Raw genomic sequence first — 18,280 nt, forward strand, 5'->3', positions numbered from 1 at the left:
TTGCCTTTGTTGTTCGTACTTCACGCCAGTCCTAACATCACCTCATAATTTTTGCCTTTGGGTTCGTACTTCATGCCAGTCCTAACATCACCTCAGAATTTTTGCCTTTGTTGTTCGTACTTTACGCCAGTCCTAACATCGCCTCATAATTTTTGCCTTTGGGTTCGTACTTCATGCCAGTCCTAACATCACCTCAGAATTTTTGCCTTTGTTGTTTAACATCACCTCATAATTTTTACGCCAGTCCTAACATCACCTCATAATTTTGGCCTTTGAGTTCGTACTTCACACCAGTCATAACATGACCTCATAATTTTTCCATTTGTTGTGCGTACTTCATGCCAGTCCTAATGTGACCTCATAATTTTTGCCTTTGTTGTTCGTATTTCACGCCAGTCCTAACATGACCTCATAATTTTTCCCTTTGTTGTTCGTACTTCATGCCAGTCCTAACGTGACCTCATAATTTTTGCCTTTGTTGTTCGTATTTCACGCCAGTCCTAACATGACCTCATAATTTTTGCCTTTGAGTTCGTACTTCATGCCAGTCCTAACATCACCTCATAATTTTTGCCTTTGAGTTCGTACTTCATGCCAGTCCTAACATCACCTCATAATTTTTGCCTTTGTTGTTCGTACTTCACGCCAGTCCTAACATCACCTCATAATTTTGGCCTTTGAGTTCATACTTCACGCCAGTCCTAACATCACCTCATAATTTTTGCCTTTGAGTTCGTACTTCACGCCAGTCCTAACATCACCTCATAATTTTTGCCTTTGAGTTCGTACTTCACACCAGTCCTAACATCACCTCATAATTTTTGCCTTTGAGTTCGTACTTCACGCCAGTCCTAACATCACCTCATAATTTTTGCCTTTGAGTTCGTACTTCACGCCAGTCCTAACATCACCTCATAATTTTTGCCTTTGAGTTCGTACTTCACGCCAGTCCTAACATCACCTCATAATTTTTGCCTTTGAGTTCGTACTTCACGCCAGTCCTAACATGACCTCATAATTTTTGCCTTTGAGTTCGTACTTCACGCCAGTCGTAACATGACCTCATAATTTTTGCCTTTATGTTCGTACTTCACGCCAGTCCTAACATGACCTCATAATTTTTGCCTTTGAGTTCGTACTTCACGCCAGTCCTAACATCACCTCATAATTTTTGCCTTTGAGTTCGTACTTCACGCCAGTCCTAACATGACCTCATAATTTTTGCCTTTGAGTTCGTACTTCACGCCAGTCCTAACATGACCTCATAATTTTTGCCTTTGAGTTCGTACTTCACGCCAGTCCTAACATCACCTCATAATTTTTGCCTTTGTTGTTCGTACTTCACGCCAGTCCTAACATGACCTCATAATTTTTGCCTTTGAGTTCGTATTTCATGCCAGTCCTAACATGACCTCATAATTTTTGCCTTTGAGTTCGTACTTCACGCCAGTCCTCAGCCTGGATGCTATAATCCAAATTCTCCACTCACCTCCAGCTTCCCTCCCGGTGACCCCGGTAGTTGTGACGCCAGATAACCCACAATTAATCAATCAATCAATCTCATCCAAGCAAGTATGCGTCTTCCAACTCTCTTGGTGGCCACAGGATCCCAGCTGACACGTCACTTACTATTCTACCGCAAGGATGGGTAAAGGGCGTCTCCAAAACGTCTTCATCTCCCTTTAATCAATATCTCATCTACATATGGAATTTCCATTACTTCATTTGTGATTCAATTTCCAACAACAACCGGCCATCTGAATCAAATTAAATTTTTTGTTCCATTACCTCTTTCCCATTCCTGGCTGTGATTCAGAAACAAAGATGTTAAGTATCTATTGCTCAAATTCATTTGCTATAAGTTCCATTTTTCCTTATCGTTCAGGACTCTTACGTTCCAATTTCAATCTCTCCTCTAATCATAAACTGGAACAGGGGGGCCATAACTAAATTGCTGTCTATCCACCATAATGATGATGAAAAATGGAAGATGGCATGCAGAGTTAGTGTTAAGTGCATAAATACCAATGAACAAGCTATGGAAACCCACACCCTGACCAAAATACAAAAATCTGAGCCACCACACCGGCATTATACACGAACACTATCTAATGATACTTTCAACATTTCTTTACCTGATAGCATCGCACTGTATCCTTTCAAGAAACCGGCAACCCTGAGATGAATTTACCTGAAATAGAAATCGAAGAAAATCAGAAGAGGAAAACCACTGACCGAAGTGTGCAAATAAAGTAATCAGATGAAAAACGAAAAAATTGCACATGATGAATTCTAAGTGGTTGTACACAGCACGTTAAAAGAAAATTATCATAAGATTATTACTAAATTTAATGACTCAAAATCTTAGAGAACGTGTGTAACAATGCAAAGATAAGCAGCACCAGGAACGAAAAACTGACAAGCAAAATACCAGAAACGTCACGTAAGAAAAACTAGAACAAATATCTCGGTACAGCTAAACAACGCGAAACGCTGACAGAATTTATAAACTGTACATCTCACACTCACGATACAAACATCTGCGTGTTGTGCCTTTTACAACTAATTTCTTTACAATATATTTTCTTTAGAACCGGCCTTTCTGACATCATGTTCCAAAATTCAATGATATGAGCAGTATAACTTCCATCCACGAACACTGACCGCGAGGACACGACAGTATTATAAAACGAAAAAAAGTTCACAAGTTGAATCCAAACATTGTGTGGGAATAGATGCAAATATTAAAGTGTTCGGAGTATACTGTGTGGGAGTAGATGCAAGTGTCAACGTGTTCCAAGGATATTGTGTGGGAGTACATGCAACTGTCAACATCTGGGAGTAGATGCAAATATTAAAGTGTTCCAAGTATACTGTGGGAGTAGATGCAATTGTCAACGTGTTCGAGGTGTATTGTCTGGGAGAAGATACAATTATTAAAGTGTTCCTAGTATATTGTGTGGGAGAAGATGCAAATATTAAAGTGTTCAAATTATATCGTGTGGGAGTAGATGCAATTGTCAACGTGTTCTAAGTATAATGTGTGGGAGTAGATGCAATTATCAACGTGTTCCAAGTGTATTGTCTGGGGGAAGATGCAATTATTAAAGTCTTCCAAGTGTGGGAGAAGATGCAATTACTAGTGTTCCAAGTATATTGTGTGGGAGTAAATGGAACAAGTATATTGTGTTGGAGTTGAAGCAACTGTTAATGTGTCCCAAGTATATTGTCTGGGAGAAGATGCAATTATTAAAGTGTTCCAAGTATATTGTGTGGGAGTAGATGCAATTGTCAACGTGTTCTAAGTATAATGTGTGGGAGTAGATGCAATTGTCAACATGTTCCAAGTGTACTGTCTGGGGGAAGATGGAATTATTAAAGTCTTCCAAGTATATTGTGTGTGAGTAGATGCAATTGTCAACATGTTCCCAATATATTGCCTGGGAGAAGATGCAATTATTAGTGTTCCAAGCATATTGTCTGGGAGAAAATGCAAATATTAATGTGTTCCAAGTGTAATGTGTGGAAGTAGATGCAATCGTCAATGTGTACCAAGTGTACGGTCTGGGAGAAGATGCAAACAATAAAGTGTTCCAACTATAATGTCTGGGAGAAGATGCAAATATTAAAGTGTTCCAAATATATTGTGCGGGAGTAGATGCAATTGTCAATGTGTTCCAAATATAGTGTGTGGGAGTAGATGCAATTGTCAATGTGTTCCAAGTGTACTGTCTGGGGGAAGATGCAATTATTAAAGACTTCCAAGTACATTGTGTGGGAGTAGATGCAATTGTCAATGTGTTCCAAGTGTACTGTCTGGGGGAAGATGCAATTATTAAAGACTTTCAAGTATATTGTGTGGGAGTAGATACAATTGTCAACGTGTTCGAAGTGTATTGTCTGGGAGAAGATGCAAATATTAAAGTGTTCCTAGTATATTGTGTGGGAGAAGATGCAAACATTAAAGTATTCAAATTATATCGTGTGGGAGTAGATGCAATTGTCAACGTGTTCCAAGTATAATGTGTGGGAGTAGATGCAATTATCAACGTGTTCCAAGTGTATTGTCTGGGGGAAGATGCAATTAATAAAGTCTTCCAAGTGTGGGAGAAGATGCAATTACTACAGTGTTCCAAGTATATTGTGTGGGAGTAGATGGAACAAGTATATTGTGTTGGAGTTGAAGCAACTGTTAATGTGTCCCAAGTATATTGTCTGGGAGAAGATGCAATTATTAGAGTGTTCCAAGTATATTGTGTGGGAGTAGATGCAATTGTCAACGTGTTCTAAGTATAATGTGTGGGAGTAGATGCAATTGTCAACGTGTTCCAAGTGTACTGTCTGGGGAAGATGGAATTATTGTAAAGTCTTCCAAGTATATTGCCTGGGAGTAGATGCAATTGTCAACATGTTCCCAATATATTGCCTGGGAGAAGATGCAATTATTAGTGTTCCAAGCATATTGTCTGGGAGAAGATGCAAATATTAATGTGTTCCAAGTGTATTGTGTGGAAGTAGATGCAATTGTCAATGTGTACCAAGTGTACGGTCTGGGAGAAGATGCAAATATTAAAGTGTTCCAACTATGTCTGGGAGAAGATGCAAATATTAAAGTGTTCCAAATATATTGCGTGGGAGTAGATGCAATTGTCAACGTGTTCCAAATATAGTGTGTGGGAGTAGATGCAATTGTCAATGTGTTCCAAGTGTACTGCCTGGGGGAAGATGCAATTATTAAAGACTTTCAAGTACATTGTGTGGGAGTAGATGCAATTGTCAATGTGTTCCAAGTGTACTGTCTGGGGGAAGATGCAATTATTAAAGACTTTCAAGTATACTGTGTGGGAGTATATGCAATTGTCAACATGTTCGAAGTGTATTGTCTGGGAGAAGATGCAAATATTAAAGTGTTCCTAGTATATTGTGTGGGAGAAAATGCAAATATTAAAGTGTTCAAATTATATCGTGTGGGAGTAGATGCAATTGTCAACGTGTTCCAAGTATAATGTGTGGGAGTAGATGCAATTATCAACGAGTTCCAAGTGTATTGTCTGGGGGAAGATGCAATTATTAAAGTCTTCCAAGTGTGGGAGAAGATGCAATTACTACAGTGTTCAAAGTATATTGTGTGGGAGTAGATGGAACAAGTATATTGTGTTGGAGTTGAAGCAACTGTTAATGTGTCCCAAGTATATTGCCTGGGAGAAGATGCAATTATTAAAGTGTTCCAAGTATATTGTGTGGGAGTAGATGCAATTGTCAACGTGTTCTAAGTATAATGTGTGGGAGTAGATGCAATTGTCAACGTGTTCCAAGTGTACTGTCTGGGGGAAGATGGAATTATTAAAGTCTTCCAAGTATATAGTGTGTGAGTAAATGCAATTGTCAACATGTTCCCAATATATTGCCTGGGAGAAGATGCAATTGTCAACATGTTTCCAATATATTGCCTGGGAGAAGATGCAATTATTAGTGTTCCAAGCATATTGCCTGGGAGAAGATGCAAATATTAATGTGTTCCAAGTGTATTGTGTGGAAGTAGATGCAATTGTCAATGTGTACCAAGTGTACGGTCTGGGAGAAGATGCAAATATTAAAGTGTTCCAACTATAATGTCTGGGAGAAGATGCAAATATTAAAGTGTTCCAAATATATTGTGTGGGAGTAGATGCAATTGTCAACGTGTTCCAAATATAGTGTGTGGGAGTAGATGCAATTGTCAATGTGTTCCAAGTGTACTGCCTAGGGGAAGATGCAATTATTAAAGACTTTCAAGTACATTGTGTGGGAGTAGATGCAATTGTCAATGTGTTCCAAGTGTACTGTCTGGGGGAAGATGCAATTATTAAAGACTTTCAAGTATATTGTGTGGGAGTAGATGCAATTGTCAATGTGTTCCAAGTGTACTGTCTGGGGGGAAGATGCAATTATTAAAGACTTTCAAGTACATTGTGTGGGAGTAGATGCAATTGTCAATGTGTTCCAAGTGTACTGTCTGGGGGAAGATGCAATTATTAAAGACTTTCAAGTATATTGTGTGGGAGTAGATGCAATTGTCAATGTGTTCCAAGTGTACTGTCTGGGGGAAGATGCAATTATTAAAGACTTTCAAGTATATTGTGCGGGAGTAGATGGAACCCGTATATTGTGTGGGACTTGATGCAACTATTAATGTGTCCCAAGTATATTGTCTGGGAGATGATGCAATTATTAAAGTGTTCCAGGTATACTGTGTAGGAGTAGATGCAATTGTCAAAGTATTCAAAGTATATTGTGTGAGAGTAGATGCAACTGTCAACATGTTCCAAGTATGCTGTCTCGGAGAAAATGCAAATATTTAAGTGTCCCAAGTGTATTGTGTGGGAGTAGAAGCAATTGTCAACGTCTTCCAAGTATATTCTCTGGGAGAAGATGCAATTATTATAGTGTTGCAAGTGTATTGTGTGGGTCTAGATGCAACTGTCAACGTCTTACAAGTATATTCTCTGGGAGAAGATGCAATTATTAAAGTGTTCCAAGTATACTGTGTGGGAGTAGATGCAATTGTCAACGTGTTCCAAGTATACTGTCTGGGAGAAGATGCAATTATTAAGGTGTTCCAAGTATACTGTGTGGGAGTAGATGCAACTGTAAATGTTTTCCAAGTGTATTGTCTGGGAGAAGATGCAAATATTAAAGTGTTCCTAGTATACTGTGTGAGAGTAGATGCAATTGTCAACGTATTCCAAGTATATTTTGTGGGAGTAGATGCAATTGTCAATATGTTCCCAGTATATTGCCTGGAAGATGTCAATTTTAAAGTGTTCCAAAAATATTGCATGGGAGTAGATGCAAATATTAAAGTGTTCCGAGTACATTGTGTGGGAGTATATGTAATTGTCAACGTGTTCAAAGTGTATTGTCTAGGCGGATATGCAAATATTAAAGTGTTCCAAGTATACTGTCAGGGAGAAGATGCAAATATTAGCGTGTTCCAAGTATACTGTGTGGGAGTAGATGCAATTATCAACGTGTTCTTATATTGTCTGGGGAGAAGATACAAATATTAAAATGTTCCAAGTATATTGTGTGGGCATATATGTAAATATGAAAGTGTTCCAAGTATATTGTGTGGGAGTAGATGCACTTATTAAAGTGTTCCAAGTATACTGTGTGGGAGTAGATACAATTGTCAATGTGTTCCAAATATATTGTCTGGGATAAGATGCAATTATTAAAGTGTTCCAAATATATTGTGTGGGAGTAGATGCAATTGTCAACGTGTTCCCATTATACTGTCTGGGAGAAGATGTAAATATTAAAGTGTTCCAAGTATACTGTGTGAGAGTAGATGCAACCTCCAACGTGTTCCAAGTATATTGTCTGGGTGAAGATGCAAATATTAAAGTGTTCAAATTATATCGTGTGGGAGTAGATGCAATTGTCAACGTGTTCCAAGTATAATGTGTGGGAGTAGATGCAATTGTCAAAGTATTCAAAGTATATTGTGTGAGAGTAGATGCAACTGTCAACATATTCCAAGTATACTGTCTCGGAGAAAATGCAAATATTAAAGTGTTCCAAGTATATTGTGTGGGAGAAGATGCAATTATTAAAGTGTCCCAAGTGTATTGTGTGGGAGTAGAAGCAATTGTCAACGTCTTCCAAGTATATTCTCTGTGAGAAGATGCAATTATTAAAGTGTTGCAAGTGTATTGTGTGGGACTAGATGCAACTGTCAACGTCTTACAAGTATATTCTCTGGGAGAAGATGCAATTATTAAGGTGTTCCATGTATACTGTGTGGGAGTAGATACAATTGTCAATGTGTTCCAAATATATTGTCTGGGATAAGATGCAATTATTAAAGTGTTCCAAATATATTGTGTGGGAGTAGATGCAATTGTCAACGTGTTCCCAGTATACTGTCTGGGAGAAGATGTAAATATTAAAGTGTTCCAAGTATACTGTGTGGGAGTAGATGCAACCTCCAACGTGTTTCCAAGCATATTGTCTGGGAGAAGATGCAAATATTAAAGTGTTCCAAGTATATTGTGTGGGAGGAGATGCAATCGTCAACGTGTTCCAAGTGTATTGTCTGGGAGAATATGCAAATATTAAAGTGTTCCAAGTATATTGTGTGGGAGAAGATGCAATTATTAAAGTCTTCCAAGTGTGGGAGAAGATGCAATTACTAAAGTGTTCCAAGTATATTGTGTGGGAGTAGATGGAACAAGTATATTGTGTTGGAGTTGAAGCAACTGTTAATGTGTCCCAAGTATATTTTCTGGGAGAAGATGCAATTATTAAAGTGTTCCAAGTATATTGTGTGGGAGTAGATGCAGTTGTCAACGTGTTCCAAACATACTGTCTGGAAGAAGATGCAAATATTAAAGTGTTCCAAGTATATTGTGTGGGAGCAGATGCAATTGTCAATGTGTTCTAATTATAATGTGTGGGAGTAGATGCAATTGTCAACGTGTTCCAAGTGTACTGTCTGGGGGAAGATGGAATTACTAGTCTTCCAAGTATATTGTGTGGCAGTAGATACAATTGTCAACATGTTCCCAATATATTGCCTGGGAGAAGATGCAACTGTCAACATGTTCCCAATATATTGCCTGGGAGAAGATGCAATTATTAGTGTTCCAAGCATATTGTCTGGGAAAAGATGCAAATATTAATGTGTTCCAAGTGTATTGTGTGGAAGTACATGCAATTGTCAATGTGCACCAAGTGTACAGTCTGGGAGAAGATATAAATATTAAAGTGTTCCAACTATAATGTCTGGGAGAAGATGCAAATATTAAATTGTTCCAAATATATTGTGCGGGAGTAGATGCAATTGTCAACGTGTTTCAAATATAGTGTGTGGGAGTAGATGCAATTGTCAATGTGTTCCAAGTGTACTGTCTGGGGGAAGATGCAATTATTAAAGACTTTCAAGTATATTGTGTGGGAGTAGATGCAATTGTCAATGTGTTCCAAGTGTACTATCTGGGGGAAGATGCAATTATTAAAGACTTTCAAGTATATTGTGTGGGAGTAGATGGAACCCATATATTGTGTGGGACTTGATGCAACTGTTAATGTGTCCCAAGTATATTGTCTGGGAGATGATGCAATTATTAAAGTGTTCCAGATATACTGTGCAGGAGTAGATGCAATTGCCAAAGTATTGAAAGTATATTGTGTGAGAGTAGATGCAATTGTCAAAGTATTCAAAGTATATTGTGTGAGAGTAGATGCAACTGTCAACATATTCCAAGTATACTGTCTCGGGAGAAAATGCAAATATTAAAGTGTTCCAAGTATATTGTGTGGGAGAAGATGCAATTATTAAAGTGTCCCAAGTGTATTGTGTGGGAGTAGAAGCAATTGTCAACGTCTTCCAAGTATATTCTCTGTGAGAAGATGCAATTATTAAAGTGTTGCAAGTGTATTGTGTGGGACTAGATGCAACTGTCAACGTCTTACAAGTATATTCTCTGGGAGAAGATGCAATTATTAAGGTGTTCCATGTATACTGTGTGGGAGTAGATACAATTGTCAATGTGTTCCAAATATATTGTCTGGGATAAGATGCAATTATTAAAGTGTTCCAAATATATTGTGTGGGAGTAGATGCAATTGTCAACGTGTTCCCAGTATACTGTCTGGGAGAAGATGTAAATATTAAAGTGTTCCAAGTATACTGTGTGGGAGTAGATGCAACCTCCAACGTGTTCCAAGCATATTGTCTGGGAGAAGATGCAAATATTAAAGTGTTCCAAGTATATTGTGTGGGAGGAGATGCAATCGTCAACGTGTTCCAAGTGTATTGTCTGGGAGAATATGCAAATATTAAAGTGTTCCAAGTATATTGTGTGGGAGAAGATGCAAATATTAGTGTTCCAAGTATATTGTGTGGGAGTAGATTCAACTGTCAACGTGTTCCAAGTATATAAGGTGGGAGTAGATGCATTTATCAATATATGGGAGTAGATGCATTTATCAACATATTCCAACTATAGGGTGTGGGAGTAGATGCAACTGTCGTGGTCCAAGTATATTGTGTGGGAGAAGATGCAAATATTAAAGTGTTCCAAGTATATTGTGTGGGAGAAGATGCAAATATTTAAGTGTTCCGAGTATCCTGTTTTGGAGTAGATCCAACTATACAAGTACTCTAAGCATAGTTTGGGAGTAAAGGCAAACACGAGTGTTCCAGATACAGCCTAATGTGGGAGAAGATGCAAACATGAAAGTGTTCCGAGCAGTGCGAGAGAGTAGATGCAAACCTGACAAGTTCCAAGCCAAACTAAATGAGTCTGAGAAGATGCAAATATGAGTGTCCAGTGTAGTTACTTTAGGCTACCCGAAAAATATATCATTAAAAGAATGCACAGCCATTTACACACAAACAAAAACACGACTGGACAGAGTCGTGCATAGGCTGTGAATGCAGCGTAAATCATACATACTAATTAGAATACACACAAACGAATGCATTAAAGCATACAAGCATGAAAGCAAGCCAACACATTACACTTGAACACGTGCCACGAGAATCCCAACTCAAATTCTTTCTTTGGTTTATCGGTTTTTAGAACCTGATCAACCAGAAGTGCCCGAGGCCGCTCGATTTCTTATCATATCTTTATGACTCAAGGAGGTTAGAATAGGCTGATAAAAAGATTCTGGTCAAAATATGTACACGTTCTATTAAAGAACAGGGAACTTCAATGCCCTTTATTACCGAAGCTCACTATTTACGAAAGGATGTGTAATAAACGCCGGTGTCGTTGCATTTTCCTCATATTAGTGCCTTCGGTGTGAATAGTTTCACTTGCTGAATTACAGTTCCCTCAATGTCTCCTTTTTCTCTCTTTAAAGAAAGGATTTCCAAAAACAATAAATCAGATCATGCTGTGTGTGTGTGTGTGTGTGTGTGTGAGAGAGAGAGAGAGAGAGAGAGAGAGAGAGAGAGAGAGAGAGAATAATCCAGATACTTTAGCCTACTTTGCATACTGGTTCAGGCAATCCCGTTACATGGCTAGTGAGGTGTCCTTGAACAGGTCTTTACGACAATACCCTCCATTTCCGGGGGAGGGTGAAGAAGGGGAGGGAAACATCCATGCAAAGCATCCAGTCGCCTAACTCCCGGAAATAAATAATAAAAATAAAGAATTGCCAATACTCTGAATGCGTCATACTTCAAGGTGGTCGGTTTAATAACGTATAAGGATGTGGTATGCAAAAGCGAGAGAAGCAGCAGGGGATTGTGCAAAATACTGGCAGCTTGCCTAAGGAAACCAAAGTGGAAATGTATAAGCTATTTGAATCATTCAGCCAGTTCTTCATTATGGAAGTGAAGTGTGGAAGTTCTTCCAGGATATGTAGCCTAAGAACTGAAAGGATGAGATATGCGGAGTAATGTGCATGCGGTAAAAAGGCAGATAATGCTGTTGAACTTTTCTGCACTGAGGAATCTCCACGATTTGGCATTTAAACTCAGCATAAATGTGGCCGTGTCCGTTGACTTGACTTTTTCCTCCGGCGCCACCAATTGTTCTAGGAAGCGGCATCATTTTAATATATACAAAATGTGTTTGTGTGTTATTCTTTGAATAAATATGGACGCGTCATTATGGTGTGCGTTTACCCTCAGGGAGTGGCGTCCCTGACCTTTAGTGAGTACCAGGTCCAACTGGCAGTGCCTGGATTCAGGCCCCGAGCTCAGGGTACGAGTACCTGTTGCCCTGAAGGTTGACACTTCTTCAGGTAAAAAATAAAACCGCAACAGAAAATGACAGCTTTGCTTCACCATCGGTCCCTGATATCACTGACACCGAGATAATGTACAGGATTAAGGCATTTGGTGCTTTGTCTCCTTGCTTCAACCCTGGACGCCTGGCGGATGACCTTGGTTAAAAACCAAAATGCACTAGCAGAGATCAATGGCCTTCGTCAGCTAAGAATGACGCAACACAATAAACTGGCTATCCTTTACTGTATTTAGTCAATGGATATTCTATTGATTCTACCACGCACATAAATAGGCACAATTTAGATAAGGCTCCCGATCCCTGCCAAACGGGGGTGCTAAAATAGGAAACTGGAACGTAAGAACTCGGCTACGTTAACGGGAAAGACTGAACTGATGAAAATTAATTCAAGAGATAAGGAATGGATTTTATTTCGATGATTTTTATGAAATTTTGGGTAAGTCAAGCACTGGGGTACTTTTGGCCATTCAGCGCCTAAGCCAGCGAAGAGATGATTGGACGCCAAGATGAAGAGATCTAGAAAATGAAGAGATGAAGTACAAGGATCTCAATGTGGAACTGGGAGAAAACCTCTCAGTTGCACTACATATGGACTGGGCGCTTTAGCTGTTTGTGAATCATATGTTGCAAGGAAATTGGGAGGCAGGTAATGTGGGTATTTATTCAGGCAAAACAGGTGGAATTGTGGAGCACGTGGTACTGGTAGAGGGGAGATGGCTTGAACTTAACGTCCAATGCAGAGAAGGTGCCGACTGACTGGAGAGCAGTTAGCAGAGACTACTACTGGCAAGTTTGAAATCAAAAGTGTAATTTGAGTTTGCAACAATGAATGAGCACTAAGAAATAAAAGGTGAATTTGATGGAGAACTGAGTACAGTATGCTATACAAGGAAATATCAGAGAAGATATGAGAACTGTTGTCGTTGATATTAATTATTGAAAAAGTTGGCAGAAACAAGAAGTACTGTGGATATAATGGATAAGGAAGGCATGGGAGAGTGTAAAAAGGTAAAGAAAAAAAATGCAGTTTATTAAATAATTTTTTGTGTTGCATACAATTTGGTATATGGAAGTAATCTCTTACAACAAAAGGATCCATAAATAGACTTGTACATCTCCAAATGGTAGTCACAAGAAACCAAATAGGTCACAGCTTATTACCGAGAAAGAAAAAGAACACAGATGTGCTACGAAATAAAAAAGCGCAGATGTCGGCAATGATCACATAGTTGTTACTGACTATAGTACCCTATTTTGATACACTAAAGCTTCTTGAAGATGAATACCAAGAGGCTTTCGCTGACGTAGAAATAGATTTGCAGTTCCAGACACCTCTTCTGAGGAGGGTCAGACAATGAATGAGTACAGGTTTAACGTCAAGAATGTATATTAGTCTGGTGGAAAAAAAGTACTGGGATATGGGGCAACATGACTGGAAACTTTGGTATTGGATGAGACCTGGGATACAATATACAGACACAAGCAAAAGGTGCAAGTAGACAAACTTCAAGATGACGACGAACGGACAATGGAATGGGGTAAGTACTCAAGTCTAAATAGTTTAGTTAAAGATCTATAAGAGACTGATGCAACTGACGAACACCTGAATGTGCTTATTATTATTATATATTATTATTATTATTATTATTATTATTATTATATAATTATTATTATTATGAATTCAGTTTTGGAAGCGCGATCAATACTGAGATCTCTGGAGATGCAAAACACCATATATGATATGATGATAGGATGGGATCATACGAGACGATTTTTGCCGAATCCATATTTTGCTGAATATGGAATGAGAAAAACGCTCGAGAACTGAGGATGTCATAGATAAGGTACCCAAGAAGGGCGGCAGGACTAAATATGGTAACTACCGAGGCCTAATTCGGTTGTAATGAAAACAAAGCTTATCCTTAGTAAGCTGGAGGATGAAACTGATGTACGCATCATCATTTGTTGAGATCTACTGCGCAGCAGTGTAAAGAAATGATAAAATCCCTCTCTGATCGCTTCAACTGATTAGGAGACCTTTGACAGCGTCCCGTGAAATATGTAGGCTGACTGGAATTATCCATGAACCAAGTACAAGCAAATACACTGATGATCGGGTATTGTCACGTGAATTTGCAGAAAACGGTGGGGGTGACACAACGGTAAGTTATTTTACCTTTGCTCTTTGCCCTTCTGATAGATTACTGAAAGAGTGATCAGTGATTGTAGTAGTATAAGAATGGAGTGACGATCGGAATTCGACGAGAGCTCGAATATGCAGATGCTGTTGTTTTAATTACCAATCCAACAGAAGATCACACACACACATTAACGGAATGCATCTACATAAAATAGAGGTAATGAGGACATAGTTTGCATAACGGGGAAAATAAATAATCAGATATTGAAAGGATTGAGGCTGTATCTTTGAAATATTGAGAAAGTGGTATCCAGTACAGGTTGAACTGCGTAGGAATTCAGTCAACGGCTAAGAAAGGCAAATAAAAAATGTGCGGCTCAACAAGATTTATCAGTCACATAGACAAAATGCTAAAGAAATGAAGATCACGCGCATCATTTGTATTGCTAGAAGGACATCAATCACTGAACTAATATTAATTTTTTCCTAAGACATTTCATTGAGAGTAGTTTTACGAAGAATATTAGGGGTCGGATGACAAGATAGTTATATACTATAACTTAAGCATTAGGTACTATCAGACTCAGTAAACTATGAAAGTATGAATAAACTCAAAATTTCAAAGGATACATAAAAATATTTAACTTCCATCATACAAAAATTAGCTAAATAAACCTTGAATTGTCTGTTCATAAGAGCGAAACCTGACCTAATCGCATATCCAGTATTATCTCACAGCATCTGACAACAACAGATTAATCTCTCTCTCTCTCTCTCTCTCTCTATATATATATATATATATATATATATATATATATATATATATATATATATATATATATATAAAATATAGAAATAAAAATAAGAAATGTGTATTTTTTTATCTATAATTATATATATATATGGATGTTTATTCTTGACAACAACACACACACACACACACACACACACACACACACACACACACATATATATATATATATATATATATAAAATCCACGAGGGAAAGAGAAAGACTGGAGTGCTGCGAGGCCTTTCGACTCTTTCGTCCTTTACTTAGCTAAGCAAAAGACGAGAGTCGAAAGGCCTCTGCAGCACTCCAGTCTTTCCCTTTCCTTCGTGGATTTTATCTTTATTTATATATTCAACACGTTCCATACTTTTTTCCATAAAGTTATACAGACAGACAGACAGACAGACAGACAGACAGACAGACAGACAGACAGACAGACAGACAGACAGACAACAGTTAGACAGACAGACAGACAGACAGACATACATACATACATACATATATATATATATATATATATATATATATATATATATATATATATATATATATATATATATATATATACACATATATATACACACACATATATATATATATATATAATATATATATATATATAATGTATATATAATGTATATATAATGTATAACTTTATCACAGAAGTGTGGAACGTGATGAATATATAAATAAAGATAAAATCCATGAAGGAAAGGGAAAGACTGGAGTGCTGCAGTGAGGCCTTTCGACTCTTTCGTCCTTTGCTTAGCTAAGTAAAGGACGAAAAGAGTCAAAAGGCTCCTCGCAGCACTCCAGTCTTTCCCTTTCCTTCGTGGATTTATATATATATATATATATATATATATATATATATATATATTTATATATATATATATATATATATATATATATATATATATATTGTCAAGAATAAACATCCCTCCCTTCCTGTATATCTGATTCCGTCATTTAATTCTAAATTAATGTTATTCCTCTGCCTCTCGAGTCGGGCGTTGCAAAAAAAAACCGCGCTTACTTGAACCAGTCAACAGCCGTTAGTTAGGCCTCCGTACCTCCTTACCCCGCCCTAACATTGCCCAATCCAGTAAACAATACAAAACCCCTTCCCCCCCATCACGCGATGGGGAGACCATGTAGGGATTGGGAAGGCCAAAAAGGGCATTTAGCCCTAGGGAACAGGTCAGATTTTAATCTGTAGGCATATAATGATAAGTGTGCTTTTCCTATGCCCTCCTTGCTGGTACGGTTGGCCTGACGCCAGACGCTTGAAGACACCAGGCTTTTGAAAAGCAGAGAGATGCTCTTCTGATTTCATCTGCGGCGGACGCGCTGCGCTGGTTGGACTGACTTCAAAGGACATCTGGAATGATTGTAGGCGCCAATAACAGTCATAAAAGGCTCGTACGTTTGCAAGTAGTCAAGACCAGCCCTCTCCCCTTTTACTTAAACTCCTTACAATTCCATTTCTTTAAACTTTTAACCTCTTCCTCCACAAAGCAATCCTCCCTTTGTTAGAATCCTGCCTGTATCCCATGCCTTGCCATTTACGTACTTTGAATTCAAGTAAAGACCCCGTGATAACCATCAATTACCCCTCCACCAGTGCAATTTAAGGGCTATTTAAGTTAAGCTGTATCAGTGTTAATTTTATCTTTGTGTGAGTGCAATCACGTGTTCATTGTTAAACCCGACGCTGCTCCAATTCTCAGATTGCATCTACGTGATGTCATTGTAATCATCTTCTAGGCTACATTATGTTTTGTATTTAAGAACGTGTATTGGGTGATATTTCATAGGGGAATTCCATCTCCTTCAGTGTATACCGTCATTCATAACTGAGAACGTCTCTTTCTGGGATGCACACGTGGAACGATCGCTATCCATGCTTCAGTATCTCGTCTGCCACCAAAATCCTGATAATTCCTGGTCGCAGTCAGTAACGAATTCGGTTGTGGCCCAAATGTTCATATGAATTACTCTCCCATCCTATAGTTCCATCATTTGCATTACCTGAGACTATTTCATGTAATCAGGGCAAGACTGAATGTTATTATTATCATTGAACTGATTGTATTGCAGATTGGCCCCATTTTAATCCACTTGCTGGTTGCCAAATCATTGCATTATTGTTCTCTGTGTCCTATTCTGAATCTGCCCCTTAGTGATTATGTTGTGTCGTGTCTCATTGTTGATTTGCTAAGTTCTGTAAATAAACCCCTATAAATTTGTAAAAGAATTCTAAATTCCCATATGGCGACCTTCCCCATTCAATTGTTAATCCAGGAAATTCTAAGGTAAGTTTTCAAATAACTTCTCCCTTTTCTCATAAACTGGACTTTCTTGGTTTTCTGGCAGCATCAATTATAATTTTGTTTCAATTTCTCACCCAGCCGAGGTCCAGTTTATGACAATATATATATATATATATATATATATATATATATATATATATATATATATATATATATATATATATATATATATATATATATATATATACATATATAAAACACACACACATAACTATATACTGCACAGGAAAGGCCTGTGCTTCAATGTCAGGGAATTTCACATCACGAAAGATAAGCAGCCTGATACTTGCTTTCGTGAATTCTAGCAATGCCTGAAGGACTGGGAACCATGCTCACGACAAAACGTCTTCCAGTCTCTCTCTCTCTCTCTCTCTCTCTCTCTCTCACACAAACACACACACACACCAGAATTCTCTCTCACTCAGCACTGACTGAACCTCGCCATTTCTGAGCTTTTATACGTATTTTCGGAGGGTTGTGCGGGGAGACGCACGGCCAGGACACGTGGTTGGCAGAGATTTCCTCCCAAGCTCTACAAAAGCTGACCAAACGTAATTCTCGCGAATGAACAATCTAAAATGACCATTAATTAGCAATAATAACGGCCAAAATCAACTGATAGCAAACCAAATACTAAAGATACCTGGATCCATATACAGTATACTACATATAACATTAACTGTTCAGTGATGTGAATTACTACAGCATATATATGACTGATAGAAGCCTTTACGGCCTATACTAGATGCGACTGAATTACCAGCATCTGGTATTCACAAAACCAATAAATACATGATATTTTCAATGGTACACAAGAGCTGCATTTATCAGTCACATCACCAGCTCCAACTGTATACCTACCTACTCACAACTTTTGCACTCCGCCGTCCTTCAGTAACAAGTACTTCATAGATTTAATTTTAGAGAGTCATTTGATAAAAATTGAAAGTGTATGAATTTCCGATAAACTGGAAAAATGAACGCCTTTTTACACGTGGGGTTTAAAAGATCACTTGAATTCCACCATGAAGGTGTTTTGCCTTTCGTTTTTGTCTCAGTTAAAGTACAGAAACTGCGTTCGTACCTAGTTGATTATCATCTTACTCTGGCTTCCTCAGCAATTGGACTCATTTTTTTTTAAGAATGTAGATTAACACCGATAACGTCGAGCAGTTTTCGTTTTCCACACGGGATTACAAGTAAGTTAGTCTATCTCGCAACTAACACTCATATAAAAGGGATCGAATGTAATTTTACCACGTTAGTG

The 18,280-nt window shown here is 38.1% G+C and overlaps 1 protein-coding gene across 31 annotated transcripts in view; it reads right to left on the minus strand.

Annotated features, from left to right (window-relative positions):
- drn (doctor no) overlaps positions 1-18,280 on the minus strand; it is a 169,035-nt gene that overhangs the window by 33,312 nt on the left and 117,443 nt on the right. For 16 of the 31 annotated variants that reach the window (XM_067091522.1, XM_067091520.1, XM_067091523.1 and 13 more), the window contains one exon: positions 2,136-2,191. The exons of the other annotated variants lie outside the window; for them this stretch is intronic. Coding sequence is in view for 3 of the 16 variants with exons in the window: in XM_067091550.1 (XP_066947651.1) it covers positions 2,136-2,191 (56 nt within the window). In the remaining 13 variants the exon portion in view is untranslated. The remainder of the gene's footprint in view (positions 1-2,135; positions 2,192-18,280) is intronic. 31 annotated transcript variants of the gene reach the window in all.

The sequence above is a fragment of the Macrobrachium rosenbergii genome, chromosome 48 (genome assembly GCF_040412425.1).
Source record: "Macrobrachium rosenbergii isolate ZJJX-2024 chromosome 48, ASM4041242v1, whole genome shotgun sequence".
NCBI classification, from domain to species: domain Eukaryota; kingdom Metazoa; phylum Arthropoda; class Malacostraca; order Decapoda; family Palaemonidae; genus Macrobrachium; species Macrobrachium rosenbergii.